Here is a 23,236-nt window from a genome sequence, read left to right as displayed (position 1 = left end):
GTCACACGGCTCTCTACACTGTACTGAATAGAGACTGGGCAGAAGAGGTCCTCGCTCTCAGTATATTAATACATGCAGTTTATGTTTTCTGTGTCACGTGTGATGGCTTTTACAAGGTCATCCAGATAGACAGTGCTAAGCACTTTTAAGTGTTGAAGCTTCTGTACAATCAAACCCAGATTCTCATGCATTTTGCACATGCATGTGTCCCGATCACTCAGAGTTGGATGAACAACCCAAAATGGGTGGAGCAAATAGAAGAGCGAGTATAAGATTGAGTTTTATTCTTCAGATAAAAACACGATGTGCACATTTTTCATAGTATCTGAAAGAAACTGTTTCTGCTTTTTATTTTTCTTCCAAGTGATGGTCTGCCTCTTCCAAGTTGTGATGCGACATACGCCATCTCCTAAATACACTGCCTGGCCAAATAAAAAGTTACCACCAAAAAAAAAAGGTCACACTGTAATATTTCCTTGGACTGCCTTTAGCTTTGATTACGACACACATTCGCTGTGGCATTGTTTCAATAAGCTTCTGCAATGTCACAACATTTATTTCCACCCAGTGTTGCATTCATTTTTCACCAAGATCTTGCGTTGACGATGGTAGTCTGACCATTGTGCAAAGCCATCTCAAAGATTCTCAATGGGGTTAAGGTCTGTACTCTGTGGTGGCCAATCCATGTGTGAGAACGATGTCTCATGCTCTCTGAACGACTCTTTCACAATTCGAGCCCGATGAATCCTGGCATCATCATCTTGGAATGTACCAGTGCCATCATGGAAGAAAAGATCCATTGATGGTCATTCAGTATATTCAGGTAGCCAGCTGACCTCATTCTTTGAACACATACTGTTGTAGAACCCAGACCTGACCACCTGCACCAACCCCAGATCATAGCACTGCCCCCACAAGCTTGTACAGTAGGGACTAGCCATGATGGGTGCATCACTTCACCTGACTCTGATCTTACCCTGATGCGCCCAACACTCTGGACCAGGGTAAATCTGGACTCATCAGACCACATGACCTTCCATTGCTCCAGAGCCCAATCTTTATGTTCCCTAGCAAATTGAAGCCTTTTTTTCTGGTTAGCTTCACTGATTAGTGGTTTTATTAAGGCTACACAGCTGTTCAGTCCCAATCCATTGGGTTCCCTTCGCATTATGCGTGTGGAAATGCTCTTACTTTCACTATTAAACATAGCCCAGAGTTCTACTGTTGTTTTTCTTCGATTTGATTTCACCAAATGTTTAAGTGATTGCCGATCAGGATTATTCAGGATTTTTTTCTGGCCACATTTCTTCCTCGAAGATGATGGGTCCCCACTATTCTTTCATTTTTAATAATGTGTTGGACAGTTCTTAACCTAATTTTGGTCGTTTCTGCAATCTCCTTAGATGTTTTCTCTGCTTTATGATGTTTTCTCTTCTCTCACCCTATTTATCAAACTATTTTGAACCCTTTTGTTCTGCTTACGTTGGTAGGTGTAATTAATCTTCACATTCTTTTCTTTTTTCCATCTTTTCTTTCAAAATCAAAATGTATTTTGAGCCAAACGTAGTCTGTACTTTTTAAGAACTTTTACTGTTATTACTTTTGCAATTATTTGCCTTTCCTTTTCCCCCTGTGCTTTCTGGTATTTGGTGCGGATGCCTTCCACCAGAGCCTCATGAAACAAGAATCTTCTGAATGGCTGCATGTGGAAGCTGTCTCATCTGTGTTTTTACTTTTGTGGGTGAAATATTATTGTTTTTCACACGTTGGACTCGTTTCTTTTACTTTTCTGTTTTTTGGGTTTGGTTCTTCAATAGACCCTGCATTTTTTGAATTTGTTTCTGAAGGTTCTTTAGTGCTTTTCGGCTTCTTCTTCCCTTTTGATTATATTGCCTAGAAGACACATGCATAACACTTAATTGCACTTTTCAGATGTTAGAATGTACTGTTAGATTAGTCTCTGCAACCTGATAGTGGATTTTAGTTCGTTTTATACTGCAGTGTAATAATTTGTTGTAATGGTTTTCGTTGCTCACTACTAGTTTAACCTGCCCATTCCATGCCCATTTCCTGTTATGTGTCCTGTTTTCACAATTGTAAGTCACAATTTCTGTTATCATTAGGAGGCAAGGAAACTGCAGACACATAAATAATGTTTGCTCTGATGACAGATAACTTCACTGAAACAGTAAATCTAGGACTTTATACTTGTTTTTCTACACAGTTCTAAGAATGGATTAATCCACCTTTTATTATGGACATCTGTCAGATTCTTTTCCCTATCCACAAAGGATGCCAACATCTCATTAAGACAATGTTTTACCCTGTTCTTTCATCTTGTTCTGCTGAGGATGGTTACAGATGCATCTCACATCCCAATCACACCAGCTGCTCACAATGTCAAATCATCACTTCCTGTTTTGTGTGAAACTCCTGTGATAACACATCAGGTCTAAGGGATTACTCTGATTTCTATGCAAATAAAATTAAGTTCATCTTCACCCTCCATTTCTGCTACCTGTATGACCCCTTCCAATGGTTATGGTCAATCTGACAGAGAGAGGTATCCCAATCGTTGTGGTTTTTAGTATAACAATGGCCATCAGTGGGCTCTAGATGGACAAACTGTCTACTTTTAAGGCTAGGCTTAAAACTGTCCTTTTTGATAAAGCTTATAGTTAGAGTGGCTTAGGTTATCCTGAGCTATCTCTGTAGTTCTGCTGCTATAGGCTGAGGCTGCTGGAGGACATAATGACCACTTTCACTTCCCTCTAAACTTTCATCTCGAACAAGGAGAAGACTGATCAGAGATGCAGCCAAGCGGCCCATGATCACTCTTGATGAACTGCAGAGATCTACAGCTGAGGTGGGAGAGTTTGTCTATAGGACAACAATCAGTCGTACACTGCACAAATCTGGCCTTTATGGAAGAGTGGCAAGAAGAAAGCCATTTCTCAAAGATATCCATAAAAAGTCTTGTTTAAAGTTTGCCACAAGCCACCTGGGAGACACACCAAATATGTGGAAGAAGGTGCTCTGGTCAGATGAAACCAAAATCCAACTGTTTGGCCTCAATGCAAAACGATATGTTTGGCGTAAAAGCAACACAGCTCATCACCCTGAACACACCATCCCCACTGTCAAACATGGTGGTAGCAACATCATGGTTTGGGCCGGATTTTCGTCAGCAGGGACAGGGAAGATGGTCAAAATTGATGGGAAGATGGATGGGGCCAAATACAGGACCATTCTGGAAGAAAACCTGTTGGAGTCTGCTAGAGACCTTAGACTGGGACGGAGATTTATCTTCCAACAAGACAATGATCCAAAACATAAAGCCAAATCTACAATAGAATGGTTCATAAATAAACGTATCCAGGTGTTGGAATGGCCAAATCAAAGTCCAGACCTGAATCCAATCGAGAATCTGTAGAAAGAGCTGAAGACTGCTGTTCACGAACGCTCTCCATCCAACCTCACTGAGCTCGAGCTGTTTTGCAAGGAAGAATGGGCAAGAATTTAGGTCTCTCGATGTGCAAAACTGATAGAGACATACCCCAAGCGACTTGCAGCTGTAATTGGAGGAAAGGGTGGCGCTACAAAGTATTAACGCAAGGGGGCCAAATAATATTGCACGCCCCACTTTTCAGTTTTTTATTTGTTAAAAAAGTTTGACACATCCAATAAATTTCATTCCACTTCACGATTGTGTCCCACTTGTTGTTGATTCTTCAGAACAAAATAGAATTTTATATCTTTATGTTTGAAGCCTGAAATGTGGCAAGAGGTTGAAAAGTTCAAGGGGGCCGAATACTTTCGCAGCACACTGTATATCTGACCTGGCTCTGTGTTTAGCTGTGGCACCTTCCTGGAGGGGGACATCAGCCAAGCTGCTGCTGCCAACAACTTAATGTTCACCTCATAGAGATGATACACTTGGCCCCGTCTTTCATTGTTTAACCCTGCCTGACCTAGACTTAGCTACTGGCTGAGATTCTACTGGGGCTAACTGTATGTGTTCTCTTTCATCCTCTAGACTTGAAAACTGGCTCAGAGAACATCTGCTTAGCTGTCTTTCTCTCCTAGATGAAGCCACTAAAGGAGCTTCATGTTAATGTTTTACTTTTCTTTCCCATAGAAGGTACTCCTGATCAGTGCTCCTGTGTTCTATCAAACCCCCGGTTGGTCATGACAGATGGCTGCTCAGTATGACGGATTGCTGCAAAGTCAATGCAAGCGACTGTCCACTGTCTCTACATGCTCATGCAGGAGGACTTAATGCTGCAAGTCACTGACAATCTGCAGGGTTTCCTTGGATAGAAAACCTTTTTAACCAATTTGAATAATAAACTGAATCTGACTGCACTGTTTAATAGGCAGAATTAACTGGAATCTATGTACCTGACTTGAAATCTGTATGATTCGATCGAATTGACTTTGTGAAGTGCCTTGAGATGACATGTGTTGTGAATTGGCGCTATATAAATAAAACTGAACAGAACTGAGCTTTCTTCTTGCCACTCTTCCAACATGATCATATTATTGGAGCCTCCACCTAATAGTTGTCTTGTTAAGAGATTTTCCCACATGATGTGTGAATCTCTGCAGCTCCTCTAGAACTACCACAGGCTCTTTGGCTGCTTCTCTGAGTAATGCTTGGCCTGTCAGTTTAAGTGGACCTCCATGTCTCCCTGACCTGTCTGCTGTGTTCCTTGGTCTCCATCAACCAGTTAGAAATTGGGTGTCTTCTGAGGGTAATTGGTAGCACTAGATTAGAAGAGTAAAGGGGGCTAAAAAAATGCCATTAAGACTAAGATTTACATTTGTAAAAAATATAGAAGACCATGTAGCCGCTTCCTTCCACTGCACTTTTTGTTGGTCTATTATAAAAAATCTCAATAAATAAGGTTTGTGGTTACAAAAAAACATGAAAAGTTTAAAGGATATGAATATGTTTCCAAGGCGCTGCATATAGTAAGCTTTGGCATAAAATCTAGTTGAAATCCAGGATGCAGATTTGTTTCAGCAGAATGTTTTTAATAAGATTCATTACATTAATCACTGTTCCTGTTGGTGGCCACAATGTTATGTAAGAACCATGTAGCAGGGACAACTTCGGGGGACCTGAATTACAAAGGCATTCATTAAAATATTAAAATATGGCATTTCACAATCCAGCATAATATAAATAAACCTGGTGCAACCATGCATGACCCCAGCATGAAAATACAAGCATCAGCTACCTGAGTCTTGATACATTCCATCCTGCCACCAATAAGGTTTTGTATACCTCATTAACCAAGGCTGTTTATGAATTGAAGAAATTTGCAGCCTATAGTGGTACCATGCAGACACTAGATCCTACATACTCCACAATGCCAGCCAGCAGAATGAAACACAGCAGGAGGAAATAGTAGAAAAGAAAGAGGTGTGCTGTTATCTCTAGAGATTTCATTTTCCAAACCACTTCAAAGCTTGTTTGCCTTTTATTTCTGAGATGCTCAAACCACTTGAGACCATGCAGCCAACGCAGGAACGCTTGGAGGCACTCCTTAATAAAGCACGATTCCTCATCTTCATCATCTGTCTCCTGCAGCAGCAACATGCATGTGAGGTATAACAAGAGCAATGTCCACATGTACGCTAATGACAAATAATCACTGCAAATCGTCTCAACACTTCATAATTTGCTTAGTTAAAACATTACAATTAAGAGGCATCCAAAATCTCCTTCATAATCTTGTAACACATGTACACACACACATACACACACATATTTATAGATAGATGGAGAGAAGTGCTTTGAAGTGCCAGACAAACCTGTGAAGCAATGTATTTCTCCAGAGGACTTTCCACTTGGCCCATGTTCAGCATGGCTGTGTTGGGTTGCTGTTCAGCAGGAGACTCCTCATCCAGCAGTAATTTACCTTTGAAGTTATGGACGACACACACCACCTACAGGAACAATGATGATACAGTGACTGTTTGAAAAACAGAGTTGTTTGGATATTCCCAAGCATAACCCAAGTACTGAGGTCCCACACAGTCTGACGTGTGCTGGCTGCCTTCTCCGGGTCTTGCTGCTGTGGTGGATGTAGCTCTTCCAGTATTATGTAAAAAATGGCCTTGAGGTTTAAACCAACATTTCCAATTTCCACTTGGCTGAGTAGATGTGCATGCCCTGAAAATTTTCATTCAGATGTTTCACTTTGCTACAGTACGGATTAAAAAACCAAATTATTTAATGCAACAAGTTTTATAAGTGGTGTAAATGTTTCTAAAAGTGCACTGTTATGAAAGACATTTGTGCAGCTGGCATTATGTTGAAGATTTTAGAAAAATCATCGATGTGCAACTGGCTCCAGGCGCCCATCCACTCCTGGGAAGGTTCTTCACTGTTCCATGTGTTCTGCATTTGTGGATAATGGTCCCTACAGTAGTTCTCTGTTGTCCTGAAGCCTTAGAATGGTGGTGTAACCCTTTGCAGACTGATTGAAGCGACTTTGTTTCTCATTGGTTCCTAAATTTCTTTAGTTCAGTGCATGATTTGTTCCTCTTTAAGATCTTTTAGCCTATTTCATATTGTCAGACAGGTTGTATTTGATTTTTTGATTCTATAGGTCTGGCAGTTATCAGGCCTGGGTGGGCCTAGTGAAACTGAATTCAACTTTTAAAAAATGTGATTAATTGTAGCTAATTCATGGCCTATAAAGATGGGCAATTACTTTCTATCACAGGTCCAGCTTATTTTGGATAGACATTTTCTCCTAGTAAACAAACACTATTTCTATCATGGGAGAAGAAGTGGAGGTTGTGAAGGATTATAAATACCTCAGTGTTCACCAGGACAACTGGACTAGACTAGAGACAGCTGTGAAGCAGTCTACAAGGAACAGAGCAGACTGTACTTGAGGAAGCTTAGGTCCTTCGGTGTTTGCATCCAGATGCTACATATCTTCTATAAGTCTGTTGTGGAAAGAGTGATCTCTTCTGCCATGATCTGCTGGGGTAGCGGCATCAGAACCAGGGACTTAAAAAAGCTCAACAAGCTGATAAAGAAGGCTGGCTCTGTTCTGGGGACTCCTCTGGAACCTCTGGAGATCATTGTGGAAAGACGGATTCTTGATAAAATGAAGAACATTATGGAGAACCCTGAGCATCCTCTTCATGAAACTGTCCTACAACAACAGAGTGTCTTCAGTCAGAGGTTCCTTCTTTAGATCTGCTGTAAGACAGAGCGCTACAGCAACTCTTTAAAGAGATGTGTATATGAGTCATAACAACATGTTGGTGTATTGCGTCACATTCTGTTTTTACTATTGCATTTAGTGGATTGTTTGGTGTGTGAAGGCTCTCTCGATTTGATCGGATTTCTCTTTACTGTGACATCTCTGACTTGTTCTAACACATAAGCACGTTAAAACACATATTTTCTGATGCTGATCTTAACATTTGGGCACCCTCCGTGTTTTAAACGTTTTTTCTTGTAGTGGTAAGGGGTCGCTAACTTAGAGTTAGCTATTGCCCCTCCATGGCAACCCGTCCTGTTGTTCCTCCGTCTCTCTCGGAGTCTCCTCCTCTTTTCTGCTCTCTGTGTCAGGTGTTGAGTTACTCCTCTGTCTACTTTAGTGATTATTGTACATGTAATAAATGTAGCACTTTTGTAGCTTTGTAGGTGAGGGTGTCGGAATTGGAGGCCCGGCTCTGCACTGTTGAAAATTCATCAGATAGCCGAGGCCCCTTAGCCAGCACAGAGCCACCGAGGGTAGCTCCTATAGCAGTCCTTCAGCAGAGCCCGTGCAGCCTGGACCTCAGGCTGGCTGGGTGACATTTTGGGGAAAACCTGGTCTGATCCAGAGAGACAGCATCCATTCCACTTTAAACGGAGCAGCTTTTCTTTCTAAAAATCTGTCTGAATTAATTAGTTCTCCGAAACTCTGATAACCCAGGGTTCAGACCAGGAAGCAGGGTCATAGTTTAACAATCAGCTCGGCAGCTTCTGTACTGTTACCCACCCATTACCCTATTAAGACAGTGTCTGGCCCACGGCCAAAACTGAATACACTGAAAAATAATCTAAAAGGAGGAAACCATGATAATCTCATAAAAATAAACACAATTCAGACTGAAAAGAAAAATAAAACAATTAAATGTGGCTTACCGAAAATAAGATCTCTCTCTTGACAGACTTTGCTGGTTAATGACTTGATTTGTGACAATCAGATTGATTTATTTTGCCTCACAGAAACCTGGCTGCAGCAAGAGGATTATGTTAAAATGAGTCAGGTCCTTCTAAATATTAAAATTTTCAAATGACTTGAAATATTGGGCAAGGAGGAGGAATAGTAACCATCTTTAAGGCTGTATTCACACTTGCCACTTTTGGTCTGCTTTAAACGGACCAGAGTTTGTTTCCCCCCTTGGTCCGGACCTTTTTCCCAGGTGTGAATACACTCAAGCGAACCCTGGTCCGGACCAAACAATCGGACCGAGACCTGCTTTTTGAGGTGGTCTCGGTCTGCTTCCAAACAGACTCTGGTGCGGTTCGCTTATGGTCTGAATACAAACCGGCCCCGATCCGAACCAACTACAAAAAGCGTATGTCTCTTTGGACATAAAAAGCCACCGTCGCCGGTAGCAAAAGTGTGTGTTGTAAGGTAATCCTACCTGATAAGCTGTGTGTTGCTTAGCAACGCTACTGGCTTGTTGTGGGAAGAGACATGTAGAGAACGTCAGCGTTCAGCACGCATTCTCCAACGGAGTTCCAACATTATAAATGGAACGTCTCAAAGTCTGTGTTGAATTCAATTAAATTCAATTCAAAAATACTTTATTAATCCCAAAGGGAAATTAAATGTTGTTGTAGCTCATATTATGAAGGTCTCTTCAAAGAGCCGTTGTAGATGCTGATGGCTGTGGGCAGGAAGGATCTCCTGTAGCGCGCCGTCTTACAGCAGATCTGAAGAAGCCTCTGACTGAAGACACTCTGTTGTTGTAGGACAGTCTCATGAAGAGGATGCCCAGGGTTCTCCATAATGCTCTTCATTTTATGAAGAATCCGTCTTTCCACAATGATCTCCAGAGGTTCCACAGGAATCCCCAGAACAGAACCAGCCTTTTTTTATCAGCTTGTTGAGCTTTTTTAAGTCCCTGGTTCTGATGCTGCTTCCCCAGCAGATGATGGAGAACAGATCACACTTTCCACAACAGACTTATAGAAGATATGCAGCATCTTGCTGCAAACACCAAAGGACCTAAGCTTCCTCAAGAAGTACAGTCTGCTCTGTCCCTTCTTGTAGATGGCTTCACAGTTGCATCTCCACTCTAGTCTGTTGTCCAGGTGAACACCGAGGTATTTATACTCCTCCACCACCTCCACTGCTTCTCCCATGATAAAAATAGTTTTTGATTTATTCATGTTTCTCTTAAAATCTACAATCATCTCCTTTGTTTTAGTCACGTTCAAAATGAGATGATTGTTTCCACAACATGCCACAAAGCGGTCCACCACCTTCCTGTACTCAGCTTCTTGTCCATCTCTGATCCACCCCACGACTGCAGAATCATCTGAGTATTTCTGCAGATGACAGGAGTCTGTCTTGTACTGGAAGTCTGAGGTGTACAGAGTGAAAAGGAATGGTGAGAGTACCGTCCCCTGTGGTGCTCCTGTGCTGCTGACTACCTGGTTACACTCACAACCCTTCAGTCTCACAAACTGTGGTCTGTTTGTCAGGTAGTCTTTGATCCAGGAGATTGTTGAGGCCTCCACCTGAGTCTTCTGGAGTTTCTGACAAAGCAAATCAGGTTGGATTGTATTAAATGTTCTGGAGAAATCAAAGAACATGATCCTCACAGTGCTACTGGCTTTGTCCAGATGACAGTGGGTTTGTTGAAGCAGGTGTATGATGGCATCTTTAACTCCAACTCCACAGCGATAAGCAAACTGAAGGGGGTCCTGATGGTTTACTGTTTGCTTACTCAGGTGGGCCAACAGGAGTCTCTCTAGGACCTTCATGATGTGAGATGTCAGGGCAACAGGTCTATAGTCATTGAGGACTGATGGGTGAGTTTTCTTTGATACCAGAACAAGACAGGAGGTCTTCCACAACACCGGAACCTTCTTCTGGGCCAGGCTAAGGTTGAAGAGGTGCTGCAGAATCCCACAGAGCTGCTCTGCACAGGCCTTCAGGACTCTAGGGCTGTTCCGTTCATTGGCTCTGTCCAGACCTTCATCGATCTGATCATCCTTCTTGAAGCCTGTGATCTTCTTCATCCCTGACCACACATCTCTGATATTGTTTTGCTGGAGCTTGCTCTCCAGCTTCTTCTTGTACACCTGCTTGCTGTCTCTTATCTTGACTTTAAGTTGCTTCTGTATAATCCTCAATAATTCTCTGTCTCCCTCTCTGAAGGCTCTTTTTTTCTTGTTAAGCAGGTCCTTTAGGTCACTGGTGATCCAAGGTTTGTTATTGGGGAAGCATCTCACGGTTCTGGTGGGGATGATGTTATCCTCACAGAAGTTTATATAGTCGGTTACACACTCATTCATGGCATTGATGTCCTCTCCATGTGGCTGGCACAGTGCGTCCCAGTCTGTAGCCTCAAAGCAACCTTGCAGAGCTTCTCCAGCTTCCTGTGACCATTTTCTCACAGTCCTCTTTATTACAGGTTGCCTCTGAACAAGGGGCTTATATTTCGAGCAGAGAAAAACAAGATTGTGATCTGATTTTCCTAGAGGAGCTCTTGCTGTAGAGATGTATGAGTCCTTGACATTTGCATATAACAAATCCAATGTTTTGTTTTCTCTGGTAGAGCAGCTGACAAACTGTTGAAACGTTGGAAGTGTAGCAGAGAGTAAAGCATGGTTAAAATCACCAGAAATTGCCACAAAAGCATTGGGGTTTTGTGTCTGTAGCTTAGCAACAACTGAGCTGATGGCATCACATGCAGTGTCGGCAACAGCGGAAGGTGGAACGTAAACTGTTGCCAAAATAACCCTGGTGAACTCTCTGGGTAAATAATATGGACGAAAACTTACTGCCAACAGTTCAATATCTGGACTGCAGAGATGACACTTCACAGTAACATGTCTTGGATCACACCATCTGTTGTTCACAAGTACTGCCAGTCCACCTCCTTTACATTTGCCGCTCCTCTTTAAATCTCTGTCTGCTCGTATGGTTAAAAAGCCCGGCAGAGAGACGCTGGAGTCGGGGATATGATTCTGCAGCCATGTCTCAGTAAAACACATGATATTGCATGCCCGGTACTGTGACTGGGTCCTTTGTAGGGCTTGGAGTTCATCCAACTTGTTTCCCAACGATCTCACATTGCCCATCAAAATCGACGGAAGAGATGGTTTGAACTTCCTCCTTCTCTCTCTTCTCTTAGCTCCTGCTCTGCATCCACGGCGTCTCCTTTTCAACTCATCAGGGATTTGGGGTTGTAGCTGAAGTATTATTTGAGCTTTTGAGATATTAATCAGCTGCTCCCGGTTGTAAGAAACAACCCCGTTGCCATGGCAATACATCATAACACATGTCCAAAAATAGAAAGTATTAAGAAAAATCCTCCAAGCTGCACAGCATCCGACACTGGAGTGGACAGTCATCCAAAAAAAATCAACTGTATCCACCACAAGAGGAATAGTTCCCAAAAAAGAATAAATCAGAATCAAAAGTAACAGAGCTACTCCAACCTGCTGCCACCTTGAGCGGCGCAATTCTAGAAAGCTGCTCAATTCTATGAGCTGCTTTTCAGCCTCACAACAATATTGCAGCTTTAATAACGGCATAAATATGCAGAACAGAGGTGCTGCACGCAGCATGTCTACAGATGTTTTCCTAAATTTCCGGGTCTACGCTCTGTCCCACCCCCGTCATTTCTGTCCAATGGGAGCCATGATTGTCACCCGCGTGGCTTTGTTTTTCAGTAAAAGTTCACTTGCAAAAAGTACAATGTGAAAACAAACCGGACCAAATGAAAAAAATAGTTTGCTTTTGGTCCGGTCCAAACAAGCGGACCAATGGACTTTCCTGGTGTGAAAACACCCTCAGTCTGATTTATTGATTAGTCCCAGACCAATTAATAGCTACAACTCGCTCATATTCGTCTCAGACTTCTTAGGCAGGGTCATTATAGTGGGGGAATTTAACATTCATGTTGACACTGAAAGTGATAGCCTAAATATAGCCTTTACTGCTATTTTAGACTCAATTAGCTTTGCCCAAAACATTAGCAAACCTACCCACCTTTGTCTTCATTCTCTGGACCTTGTGCTGACATATGGCGTTGAGTGTAAATAAATAACAATATTTGCTCATAACCCTGTCCTGTCTGACCATTTTTTTAATAATCTTTGAGTTTAATTTAACTGAGTACTCCACACAATTTCATTATAGTAAATCAGTATCAGACAAAGCTGTAACAAATCTTTAAAAAATCTGTTTCTTTTTTTTTTCTCATTATCACAGAAAAAAAAGTGTTGTGTTTCTTCCCCTTCACAAATTGATTATCTTGTTCATAGTGTTACTTTCTTATTGCTTTGTACATTAGACATGTAGCCCCTCAGAAAAAAAGGTTATGATTGATAGGATCCCTAGTTGAATTCAGAGCTGCGTACTTCAAAGCACAATGTTAGAAAATTGGAGAGAAAATGGCGCTCTACACACCTAGAGGATTCCTACATAATCTGGACAAATAGCCTACTGTTGTATAAAAAAACACTTCGCCAAGCTAGAACAGCTTATTTCTCATCATTAATAGAAGAGAACAAGAATAATCCTAGGTTTCTGTTTAATTCAGTTGCTAAATTTACAGAGTCATACTTCTGTTGAGCCATCCATCCCCTTAGCTCTCAGCAGTCATGACTTTATGGGATTCTTTTTAAATAAAATTAGTTTTATTAAAAACAAGATCATTGACATACTCCCGAAGATAATTTCTTCATCCTCAGTAAGTGAGAAAGCATTTCAGGTAACTAGAAACTGATCTGTGTTTGGACTGTTTTCTATCAGAGGAGCTTCCTGAGTTTTAAAAAATATTATCTTCATCTAAACCTTGAACTTGTACATTAGGCCCAGGCCAAGCAAATTATTTAAGGAAATGTTCCCTCTGATTACCAGCCCCATTTTAGATATGATTATTCTATCCTTAGTAAATATGTACCACAGGCTTTTAAGATAGTTATAATTAAATATTTACTTAAGAAACCTGCAATTGTTCAAAATGACATAATAAATTACAGACATATCTATTTATTCATTTTTATCTAAAATTCTTGAGAAAATAGTTGTTAATCATGTGTGAGCATTTACACAGCAATGACCTGTTTGAAGAGTTTCAGTCAGGTTTCAGAGCTCATCATAGCACTGAAACAGCTCTGCTGAAAGTCATTAATGATATTCTTATGGCCTCAGATAATGGACTTGTGTCTGTTCTGGTTCTGTTAGATCTCAGTGCTGTATTTGATACAGTCGACCATAATATTCTCTTAAAAAGGCTGGAATATGCTGTAGGGATCAGGGGAACAGCGCTAGGCTGGTTTAAATCTTATCTGTCTGACAGATTCCAGTTTGTTCATGTAAATGATAAATCATCTTTAAACTCCAGGGTTAATTGTGGAGTACCACAGGGTTCAGTACTTGGGCCAATTCTCTTTACTATATACTACTATATATGCTTCCAATAGGTCAAATTATTAGGCAGCATGGGATAAATGTTCACTGTTATGCTGATGATACTCAGCTTTACTTTTCCATAAATCCTGATGAGCCCAACCAGTTAGATAGACTACAAGCATGTCTTGAAGATATAAAAACTTTAAATTTTCTACTTCTAAATTCGGACAAGACAGAAGATGTCATCTTTGGACCGGAGTTTTTGAAAAAGAAACTGTTTAGTCAATCACTTAACGTGGATGGCATTTAATTGACCTCCGGTAATAAAGTAAAAAACCCGGGTGTTATTTTTTACCAGGACATGTCATTTAAATCCCATATTAAATAGGTTTCTAGGATTTCCGTCTTTCACCTCCAGAACATTGCCAAAATTAGAAATATGTGACGTTGAAAAACTAGTCCATGCTTTTGTTACTTCAAGGCAGGACTATTGTAATTCTTCACTATCAGGATGTCCACAAAATGCAGTTAAAAGCCTTCAGCTGATTCAAAATGCTGTAGCAAGAGTTCTGATGAAAATTAAAAAGAGAGATCATATTTCTCCAATTTTAGCTTCCCTTCATTGGCTCCCTGCTAAATCCAGAATAGAATTTAAAATTCTCCTCCTCACATATAAAGCCCTTAATGATCTAGTTCCATCATACATCAGAGATCTGATTGTTCCATATGTTCCTAACAGGGCACTTCGTTCTCAGACTGCAGGTTTACTGGTGGTTCCTAGAGTCTCTAGAAGTAGAATGGGAGGCAGATCCTTTAGTTATCAGGCTCCTCTCCTGTGGAACCAGCTCCCAGTTTTAGTCCGTGAGGCAGACACCCTGTCTACTTTTAAGGCTAGGCTTAAAACTTTCCTTTTTGATAAAGCTTACAGATAGAGTAGCTTAAGTTATCCTGAGCTATCTCTCTGGTTATGCTGCTATAGGCTTAGGCTGCTGGAGGACATAATGACTACTTTCACTCTGTCTGCTACATTCTCATACTACTCTCCAATTTTGTATTATTTGCTGTTATTTCAGCTTTTAACTCTATGTTCTCTCACTGTTGTTTCTCTTTCTGGAAGCAACATCTGACCTGGCTCTGTGTTTTGCTGTGGCACCTTCCTGGAGAGGGACTAGGGCAAGCCGCTGCTGCCAACAACTTAATGCCCACCTTATAGAAATGATAGACTTGGCCCTGAGTTTCATTGTTTAACCCTTTCTCTCTCCTAGACATAGCTACTGGCTGAGCTTCTACTGTGACTAACTGTATGTGCTCTTTCATACTCCAGATTAGAAAACTGGTTCAGAGTTTATCTGCTTAGCTGTCTTCCTCTCCTAGATGAAGCCACTAAAGTAACTTCTACCATTAATGTTTTAATTTTCTTTCCTATAGAAAGTACTCCTGGATCAGTGCTTCTGTGTTTTCTTTTTTTTTCTCTGCTCTTTTCTCTCAAACCTCCAGTCGGTCGTGGCAGATGGCCGCTCACACTGAGCCTGGTTCTGGTTCTGCTGGAGGTTTCTTCCTGTTAAAAGGGAGTTTTTCCTCTCCACTGTCGCTTCATGCATGCTCAGTATGAGGGATTGCTGCAAAGTCAACACCAGTGACTGTCCACTGTCTCTACATGCTCATCCAGGAGGAGGGGATGATGACGTGTGTTGTGAATTGGTGCTATATAAATAAAACTGAATTGAATTGAATTAAATTTAATTTCCCTTTGGAATTAATAAAGCATTTTTAACTGAATTAAATCCTTATTTGAAAACAATGTTTTGGTATTTACTCAGGCTATTTATATCTGATATTAAATATATCAAAGATAAAGTTATTGAAGATATTATTAAGGATAATGGATATCCCCCCCTTAATAATATTAAATTTACAAATAAGAGGGAAAATATATTTTCACAGCCGTATAAATATTAACAATTTATCTGTGGTGCACATCCCTAAACCTCTTGAGGACACCAACAGGCTTTTATTGTCTAAGGACTAGAAAACCTACAATGACAAAAAGCTAACCCACAGTTTCACCAACTCAGAGCATGTATTCTGTTTCTCTAATTAACCAAAACAACACCTTCGTCAGGCACTGCTATGGTGTTGTGTGGAGGCGACAGACATCCCCTTACTGTGAAGGCACAGTGTGCAATTCTCACCAGGAACGTCGCGATGGCCATGCCGATGATAAAGCCAGCGATGACATCAGACCAGTGATTGCGGTATTCAGCAACACGATTCAGACCAGTCAGGAAGGCAAGACACATGAACCCAAGAGACATGACTGGCTTGGCCAAACGAGTCCCCTTGGCCTGCACAGTGCAAGTCACATACATCTGCCAGGACAAAGATATGTTTGAATTAGAAATCAGACCTTTTCCGATTGTTCTGTTTATTTGTGTACCACAAAAAAATGTCAGCTCAGGGCACAAACAAACAGGTCCAATTTTAATTGATTTCAGTTACAGCATTTATGTTCCCATTTTATAACATAATATAATCAAATTGTGTCCAGTTATTTTGCTTTTTTTTTAAATCACAATCATAAAATCCTAAATTACCAATTAAGTTTTCTATTCCACATTTTAGTAGTAAAGACAAAATTATTGCCCAAACAAAAGTGACAAACTGGAAATAAATGGAAAAGAGAGCAGCGAGTAAAGAAAGAAAAAAGGGTAAGGAGAGGAGGTGGTCTTGGATAACAAAAGAATAGGACAGGAAATTGAATTATTAATATTTATAAGCATGAATTTGGCCTGTTGGTTTGATGCAGAACATTTCACAAGGTCCTGTAGTGAAAGAATGTTTGGTCCGTGCAGGGAAAAGTCTCATAAACAGAGTTACAAAGTTAAAAATGGCTTTGAATTACTTTAAGCCAGCATTTAATCTGGGCCCGTATTCATAAAGAATTCTAAGACTAAAAGTAGCTCCTAGTGACGTCATTCTAAGAAAAATCTTAGAATTTCTCGAATTCTAAGATTTTTCTTAGAATTTCCTCGAGAAGATAAAAGTTATTCACAAAGCATCTTAGGCCTTCTGAGAGCTCCTATCGTGAGGAAATGTTAAGAGCAATGAGGAGGACTTTTAGTGAGCCTTAAGCAGAGATGATGGTGGAAAGACGGAGAGAAAGGAGAGATATTCTCCAAATAATGAACAACAGTGAATTAATAAAACGCTAATGGCTCGACCGTGCATGGATCCACCCCCTAAACATATAACAATCATACAATTATTATTATTTTTACCGTGTCCTGTCCGGCAGAGAAGCACTCAGAATTGTTGTCTGAGTGCCAGGAAAAAGCCCAACAGATTTACTTTCACAAGTGGAGCATTACAGCTAACGTTTTAAAGCACTGCTTGATATTTATAAAAGAAACTTTATTAGAAACTGGTTTGGGATTATTTCAGTTGTTACGGACACGGAGACAGAAATGGAAAGGAAACAAATGAAGCACGAAAGAGAAAGGGGGGCAAAAAGGAAAAGGGGAGAGAAGGAGAATAGAATGGAAAAAAGAAAAAGGGTGAAGAGAATACAAGATATCACCCTGCTTGCTTCTACACCTGCAGAAATTTTCGTATTACCAGCCTTTTTACCGAAAGGTGCATGGTACTTATGAATGCAAGATGTATTTAGAGGTAAATGCGGCTCAATATAGAACATTTGTGTATCACAGCCCCGCTCCAAGCACCTCCGCCGCGTCCCACCCCCACCACACTGCGACAGTAAGGCAAGGGCCCTACGCAATGCTGTCCCAGCCCCCACCCACAGGCGCAACAGGGCAGACACCGTCGAGCACTGAGCTCACAACGGAGCCCCCGACCCCACACCAAGACGGGACAAACTCACCCGGCAAGAGGTCCCCGGCCAGCGGCAAGCACTCAAGGCCGGCGTCCCCCACCCCGCCCCCGCAACCACACAGACACACCACATCACTGCCATTGAAACGTTAGCCCAGGAAGAAACATTATCCAGCTCATCTCTACCATCGCCGCTCAGCCGATCCAGATGCTGGTGACCCCACATCGAAGAAGAGGACACAACCCCCTCACCCCACACGCTGCAGTCCCCCACGCCACCCTCTAGCCCACCACCCTGATCCCCCCCCTCCAATTCATGAGGATAGTTTTCTTAGCAATACCTAAGGCAGTGAAAACCATGTGAGCTGAATTTGTCTCTATGGTGACATCATCTAAGTTGCCCAACAAGCAAACTGAGGGGGAAGGTGAAATATTACATCTCAGACACTTTGATAAGTCTTCACATTTCAGGCGCCAGAACCTCTGAACAGGTGTCCATAACCATAGTGCGTGGATATAATTGTCAGGTATATTGCCTGTGCAGTGTAAGCAAGTATTAGATGTTAGGTGTAAAACCCATCCTGAACATCCGTTGACCTGTATAGTATAATCTATGAAGGATTTTATATTGTATTAATTGTAGACTGGTGTTATTATCATTTTAAAAGTTCTGGAACATATCTGAGACCAAAATGTTTGGTCAAAGTTAACTGATAAGTCCACCTCCCATTTCATAATAGGAAGGAAAATTGATTCGTCTATATTAGAAAGTGTCCTGTATGTCTTAGATATTAATTTGGGGGTGGAGTTTTAGGAACTCTAATACACTTGATGGCATTTGTAACCCAAAGTTTTTAAGCCTAAATTTATTTTTTATTATAGATTTAATTTGTTGATATTCTAAAAATGTATTCTTGTCCATCCCATATTGTATAATTAATCTGTTAAATGGGATGAACTGAATTCCTTCAAATATATGTTCCAGGTATTCAATTCCTTTACTCCTCCAATCTGGAAAGTTTATCATATTATTGTAAATGGACTGAATTTATATAATGCTTTTCCAGTCATACAGACCACTCAAAGTACTTTACACTAGCATCACATTCACCCAATCGCACTCACTAACACTCACACATTCATACACCGATACGCAGATCAGTAGGCAACTTGAGGTTAAGTGCCTTGCCCAGGGGCACATTGACATATGGCAGGAGGAAGCTGGAATTGAACCCACAACCTTCTGATTGCAACACGACTACTCTTCCTACTGAGCCACAGTTGCCTCATAGTATTGTAGGATGTCAGGGTTCCAGATGGGTGTGCGTCCGCATGGGATTAGTGAAGAGATATTAGATATTCCCAACATGATGTCAGAGAGGTGCTGATATTGAGTGTTTTAAAGCATTCATGTTGTTTTATATTTGAGCTAATAAATAGATCTGAATTCTTAATATTATTGCATAATGTCTGTTCTACGTCTAGCCAGGGTTCATCTAGAGGACTGTGTTTAAACCATTTTGAGATGTAATGTAGCCTGTTGGCTAAGAAGTAATGATGAAAGTTAGGCAGATCTAGTCCTCCTTTATCTTTGGTCTTTTGCAGCATTTTTAAGCTAATACGCAGGGGTTTATCTTTCCAAAGAACTGTAGTGATGGAGGAGTCCAGAGATCTAAACCAGTCAGATGACGGTTTATTTAGGATCATTGAGAATAAGTAATTGATTTTTGGCAAGACCATCATGTTTATTGAAGCAACCCTGCCCATGAGTGATATGGGCAGAGATTTCCATCTAGCGAGATCATCTTCCTCTTTTTTTTAAAAGCAGGATGTGATTTAATTTTGTTGAACGTGACTAAAACAAAGGAGATGATTGTAGATTTTAAGAGAAACAGGAATAAGTCAAAAACTATTTCCATCATGGGAGAAGAAATGGAGGTGGTGGAGGAGTATAAATACCTTGGTGTTCACCTGGACAACAGACTAGAGTGTAGATGCAACTGTGAAGCCATCTACAAGAAGGGACAGAGCAGACTGTACTTCTTGAGGAAGCTTAGGTCCTTTGGTGTTTGCAGCAAGATGCTGCATATCTTCTATAAGTCTGTTGTGGAAAGTGTGATCTGTTCTCCATCATCTGCTGGGGAAGCAGCATCAGAACCAGGGACGTTAAAAAGCCCAACAAGCTGATAAAAAAGGCTGGCTCTGTTCTGGTGACTCCTCTGGAACCTCTGGAGATCATTGTGGAAAGAAGGATTCTTCATAAAATGAAGAACATTATGGAGAACCCTGAGCATCCTCTTCATGAGACTGTCCTACAACAACAGAGTGTGTTCAGTCAGAGGCTTCTTCAGATCTGCTGTAAGACGGAGCGCTACAGGAGATCCTTCCTGCCCACAGCCATCAGCATCTACGACTCTTTGAGGAAACCTTCATAATGAGCTACAACAACATTTTATTCCCCTTTGGGATTAATAAAGTATTTTTTAATTTAAATTGAATTAAGTCTGCCAATCTAGGAGAAACATTAATACCCAAGTATTTAATATTCCCTGACTGTACTTGTACATTAAGGGAATTGTGGAAAGAACAGTTAATTGGAAGAACTGTCGATTTCAACCAATTTATAGAATAATCCGAAATTCTTGAGAAAGAATTTATCAATCTAATTACCTGAGAGACAGAGGTTTGCGAATGCTGGAGAAAGAGTAATACATCATCTGCACAAAGACTGATTTTATGTTCAATATTCATGGATTTTCTGCCTTTAATATCATTAGTTTGCCTGATTGCTGCCGCTAGTGGTTCAATAAGAATTGCAAATAATGAGGGGGAAAGTGGGCATCCCTGCCTAGTGTGCCCCTCTGAAGAAAGAAGCTGGAAGATGTTTGATTATTGGTCCTGATGTGTGCCGTTGGGGGACTGTATAATATTTTTAACCAGTTTATGAAAGAGCTTCCAAAACCAAATTTAGTCAAGGTTGCAAAAATAATTTTCTGTTAACTCTATCAAATGCTTTTTCTGCATCTAGAGATAATATATTTCACTGTAGGAATAGTCTATTAAATTAAGTAATCTGCGTGCATTTGTGGATGAATGCCTCCCTTTTATGAAACTAGTTTGGTCAGGATGTAACATGAGAGGAATTACCTTTACTAGTCTTTTTGCGAGGGCTTACAGATTATTTTAATACCTGAGAGACAATTCTAGTTTGACTTTATGTAGTTTACTCTGCATTTCCTCTTCCTGGGAAGCTTCTAACAGTTTAATGGTTTCTTCTAAATCTTGAATACGTTTGTTTTCATTTTTTTCTTATGTGATGAGAATGAGATTATTTTACCTCTCATCACAGCTTTCCCTACCTCCCAGCTACCTCCCAGAGAACAGAAGTTGATGTCCCCAGGAGGTTATTAAACTCCAAATATGAAGTCCACTCTCCTTTAAAATATTTGATAAATTCTTCATCCTTAAGCAATGATGTATTAAACCTCCAGTTTTTGCTTTGTGGGTTTTCTTTCTTATTTACTAGAGAAGGAGACAGGAGCATGATCACTGACAGCTATAGGGTGTATCTCAGTGTCTGAAATGTCAGCCAACAACGAGCTGCTGACTAAGAAATAATCATACAGCTATTAATATAGAGATAAGATTAACCTCATCATCCCCCTAGGGGGTAATTAAATAGTTTAGGCGGCAGGACAGATTAAATATACACCTTTAGCAAGGTAATATTAGAAAGGATAAATAAAAAGAAACAATAATAAATAACCACGAATTAAAAGTGAACAAAACTACAATCAATATGGTATAAAATTATTTAAATATTTACAGACTGTGAAATGCTATGCATACCTAAAAACAAATTCTAGACAAGATACAGTCCAATGATCTAAGCACTGTATACATAGAACGAAGATGTAAATGAGGTGAATAAGTATTTGCTGTATTGAACATGATGTCAGCAGCCTAAGCCTAAATGGTCATCTCCAACGCTCCCCGTCTGTGGAGAACGTCTCTGGTGTTCTGCTATCTCCTCTCTAGCTTCTGATTGCAGCAGGTACCAGAGCTGCTCACATTCCAGGCTGGTACTGAAGCAGAGGGAACGATACATTGATCTGCTGGGAATGTCTGTTTATTCCTACCGTGATCCCAGGACCAAATTACCTTTCAACGCTCCTCTCTTCTCCTCCACCAGCAGGCTCTGCTCCTCAGTTCAGTTCACTTTTCTCCACCTTTCTTTGTTTCTCCGTTTTGTTTTACTTCCTGTCACCATGCGGCTCTGACACTTTTACCTGCAATTTAGTTCTGCAAAACCCCAGCATTTTATGAAACTGTAGATACAATAAAATCAACTCTATTTTCTCATTCTATTTAATTTATTCTGACTGTCATTATTATTAAGAATGATCATATTTTCTTCTCACAGTAATATCTATGTCTGTCCATCCATCCGTCCATCCACAGTCATATTCAATTAATTATGTGTTCCAATGAGGCTCGTTTGTCAGATTAAAATCACTTTTTGAAAATATCTTTTAAGCAGATATTAAACAGTCTTTTTATAAAGCCCACATTTCTGTATTAAAAATGTTTCCATTATCATTGTTTATACATTCTTGACATGCAGTTTCCATGGTAATCGTCCACTGACCATATCAGGCTTGAAGTTTCTTTGCTCTCTACACAGCCTATGAGTGCCTCTAGGTGTTAACTACAAGCTGAATTAATCAATAAACAGAGCTAACTACCCAGCAATGTCAACCACTTCAAGCATTCAACATGCCAATGTGAGTGAATCTTCATTAGTACTCAGTTTGTCTGCATAGCGCAGCATGAAATTAAGACGCATTATTGAGTTATTGGTTTTGTAGCAGTGATGCGTAAGTGAGGGATATATGAGAGGACCACAGTGCTGGTAGTAGACAGGTGCAGTGAAGTGGAATAGACTTTAATATAAATAAAGACCAAACCTAAACCAACTGTTGTGATTATTAATATGAATATATCCAGTCAGTCAGTCATTTTCTACCGCTTATTCCATAGTGGGTTGCGCGGAAGCTGGTGCCTGTCTCCAGCAGTCTACGGGCAAGAGGCAGGGTAAATCCTGGACAGGTCGCAGGTCCATCGCAGGACAACACACAAATATTATTTAATTAAATAATAATTCAGTCTGTTAAGTGTTGCCCGGTGAATACCAGCCCAATAAGGTGGTGGTATTAGGACAATAGGGAAAGAGGTGAGCCAAGCTTTGACATTACTGAAAAGCAAAACTCTGTACACACATGGAATAAATTTACACAATTTCTTAAAATACAAGACTTCATTAACCAAAACAAGTGAACTCAAAGTCACACATATTTCAATAAACAAACTCTGCTATACAAGAACAATACAACTAAACAACCAAGCAAAATGAAAAAATAAGCAAGACCAACTATACACAATATGAACAAGTGAATCAAAGATTGCTGAAAACCATGACCACTGAAGTGATGCAACATTACCATCACCAGTAGGAGGTCTGTGATGTCTTTTAGATGCTTCACTCAAATGATCTCATGACCACAGACGTCAGGGCAACAGATCTGTAGTCATTAAACCCCATGATGGTGAACTTCTTGAGGACTGGGATGATGGTGGAGTGGTGAAGTGCACAAGGGAATCTCACACAACTCCAGATTCTTGTTGAAGATCTGAGTGAAGATGAGGCCATTTGTTCAGTGCATGCTCTTAGCCATGAGGGGGAGACATTGTCAGATCCTAGAGCTTTCCTGGTCTTCTAATGCTGA

At 40.6% G+C, this 23,236-nt stretch overlaps 1 protein-coding gene across 6 annotated transcripts in view; it reads right to left on the bottom strand.

Moving 5' to 3' along the window:
* LOC124857760 (phospholipid phosphatase-related protein type 5-like) overlaps positions 1 to 23,236 on the bottom strand; it is a 107,775-nt gene that overhangs the window by 19,009 nt on the left and 65,530 nt on the right. For 4 of the 6 annotated variants that reach the window (XM_047349184.1, XM_047349186.1, XM_047349183.1 and 1 more), the window contains 3 exons: positions 15,812 to 15,988; positions 5,821 to 5,955; positions 5,017 to 5,590 (listed from right to left, as the gene is read on the bottom strand). In XM_047349184.1, coding sequence (XP_047205140.1) covers positions 5,333 to 5,590; positions 5,821 to 5,955; positions 15,812 to 15,988 — 570 coding nt within the window. In that variant the 3' untranslated portion in view covers positions 5,017 to 5,332. Of the gene's footprint in view, positions 1 to 5,016; positions 5,591 to 5,820; positions 5,956 to 15,811; positions 15,989 to 23,236 lie in introns of those variants that run through there. The other 2 variants (XM_047349188.1, XM_047349187.1) reach the window with 2 other exon arrangements.

Source organism: Girardinichthys multiradiatus, chromosome 21, assembly GCF_021462225.1.
Source record: "Girardinichthys multiradiatus isolate DD_20200921_A chromosome 21, DD_fGirMul_XY1, whole genome shotgun sequence".
NCBI lineage: Eukaryota > Metazoa > Chordata > Actinopteri > Cyprinodontiformes > Goodeidae > Girardinichthys > Girardinichthys multiradiatus.
Note: the sequence above shows the minus strand (reverse complement) of the source record. Positions and strands in the feature narration are given on the sequence as shown.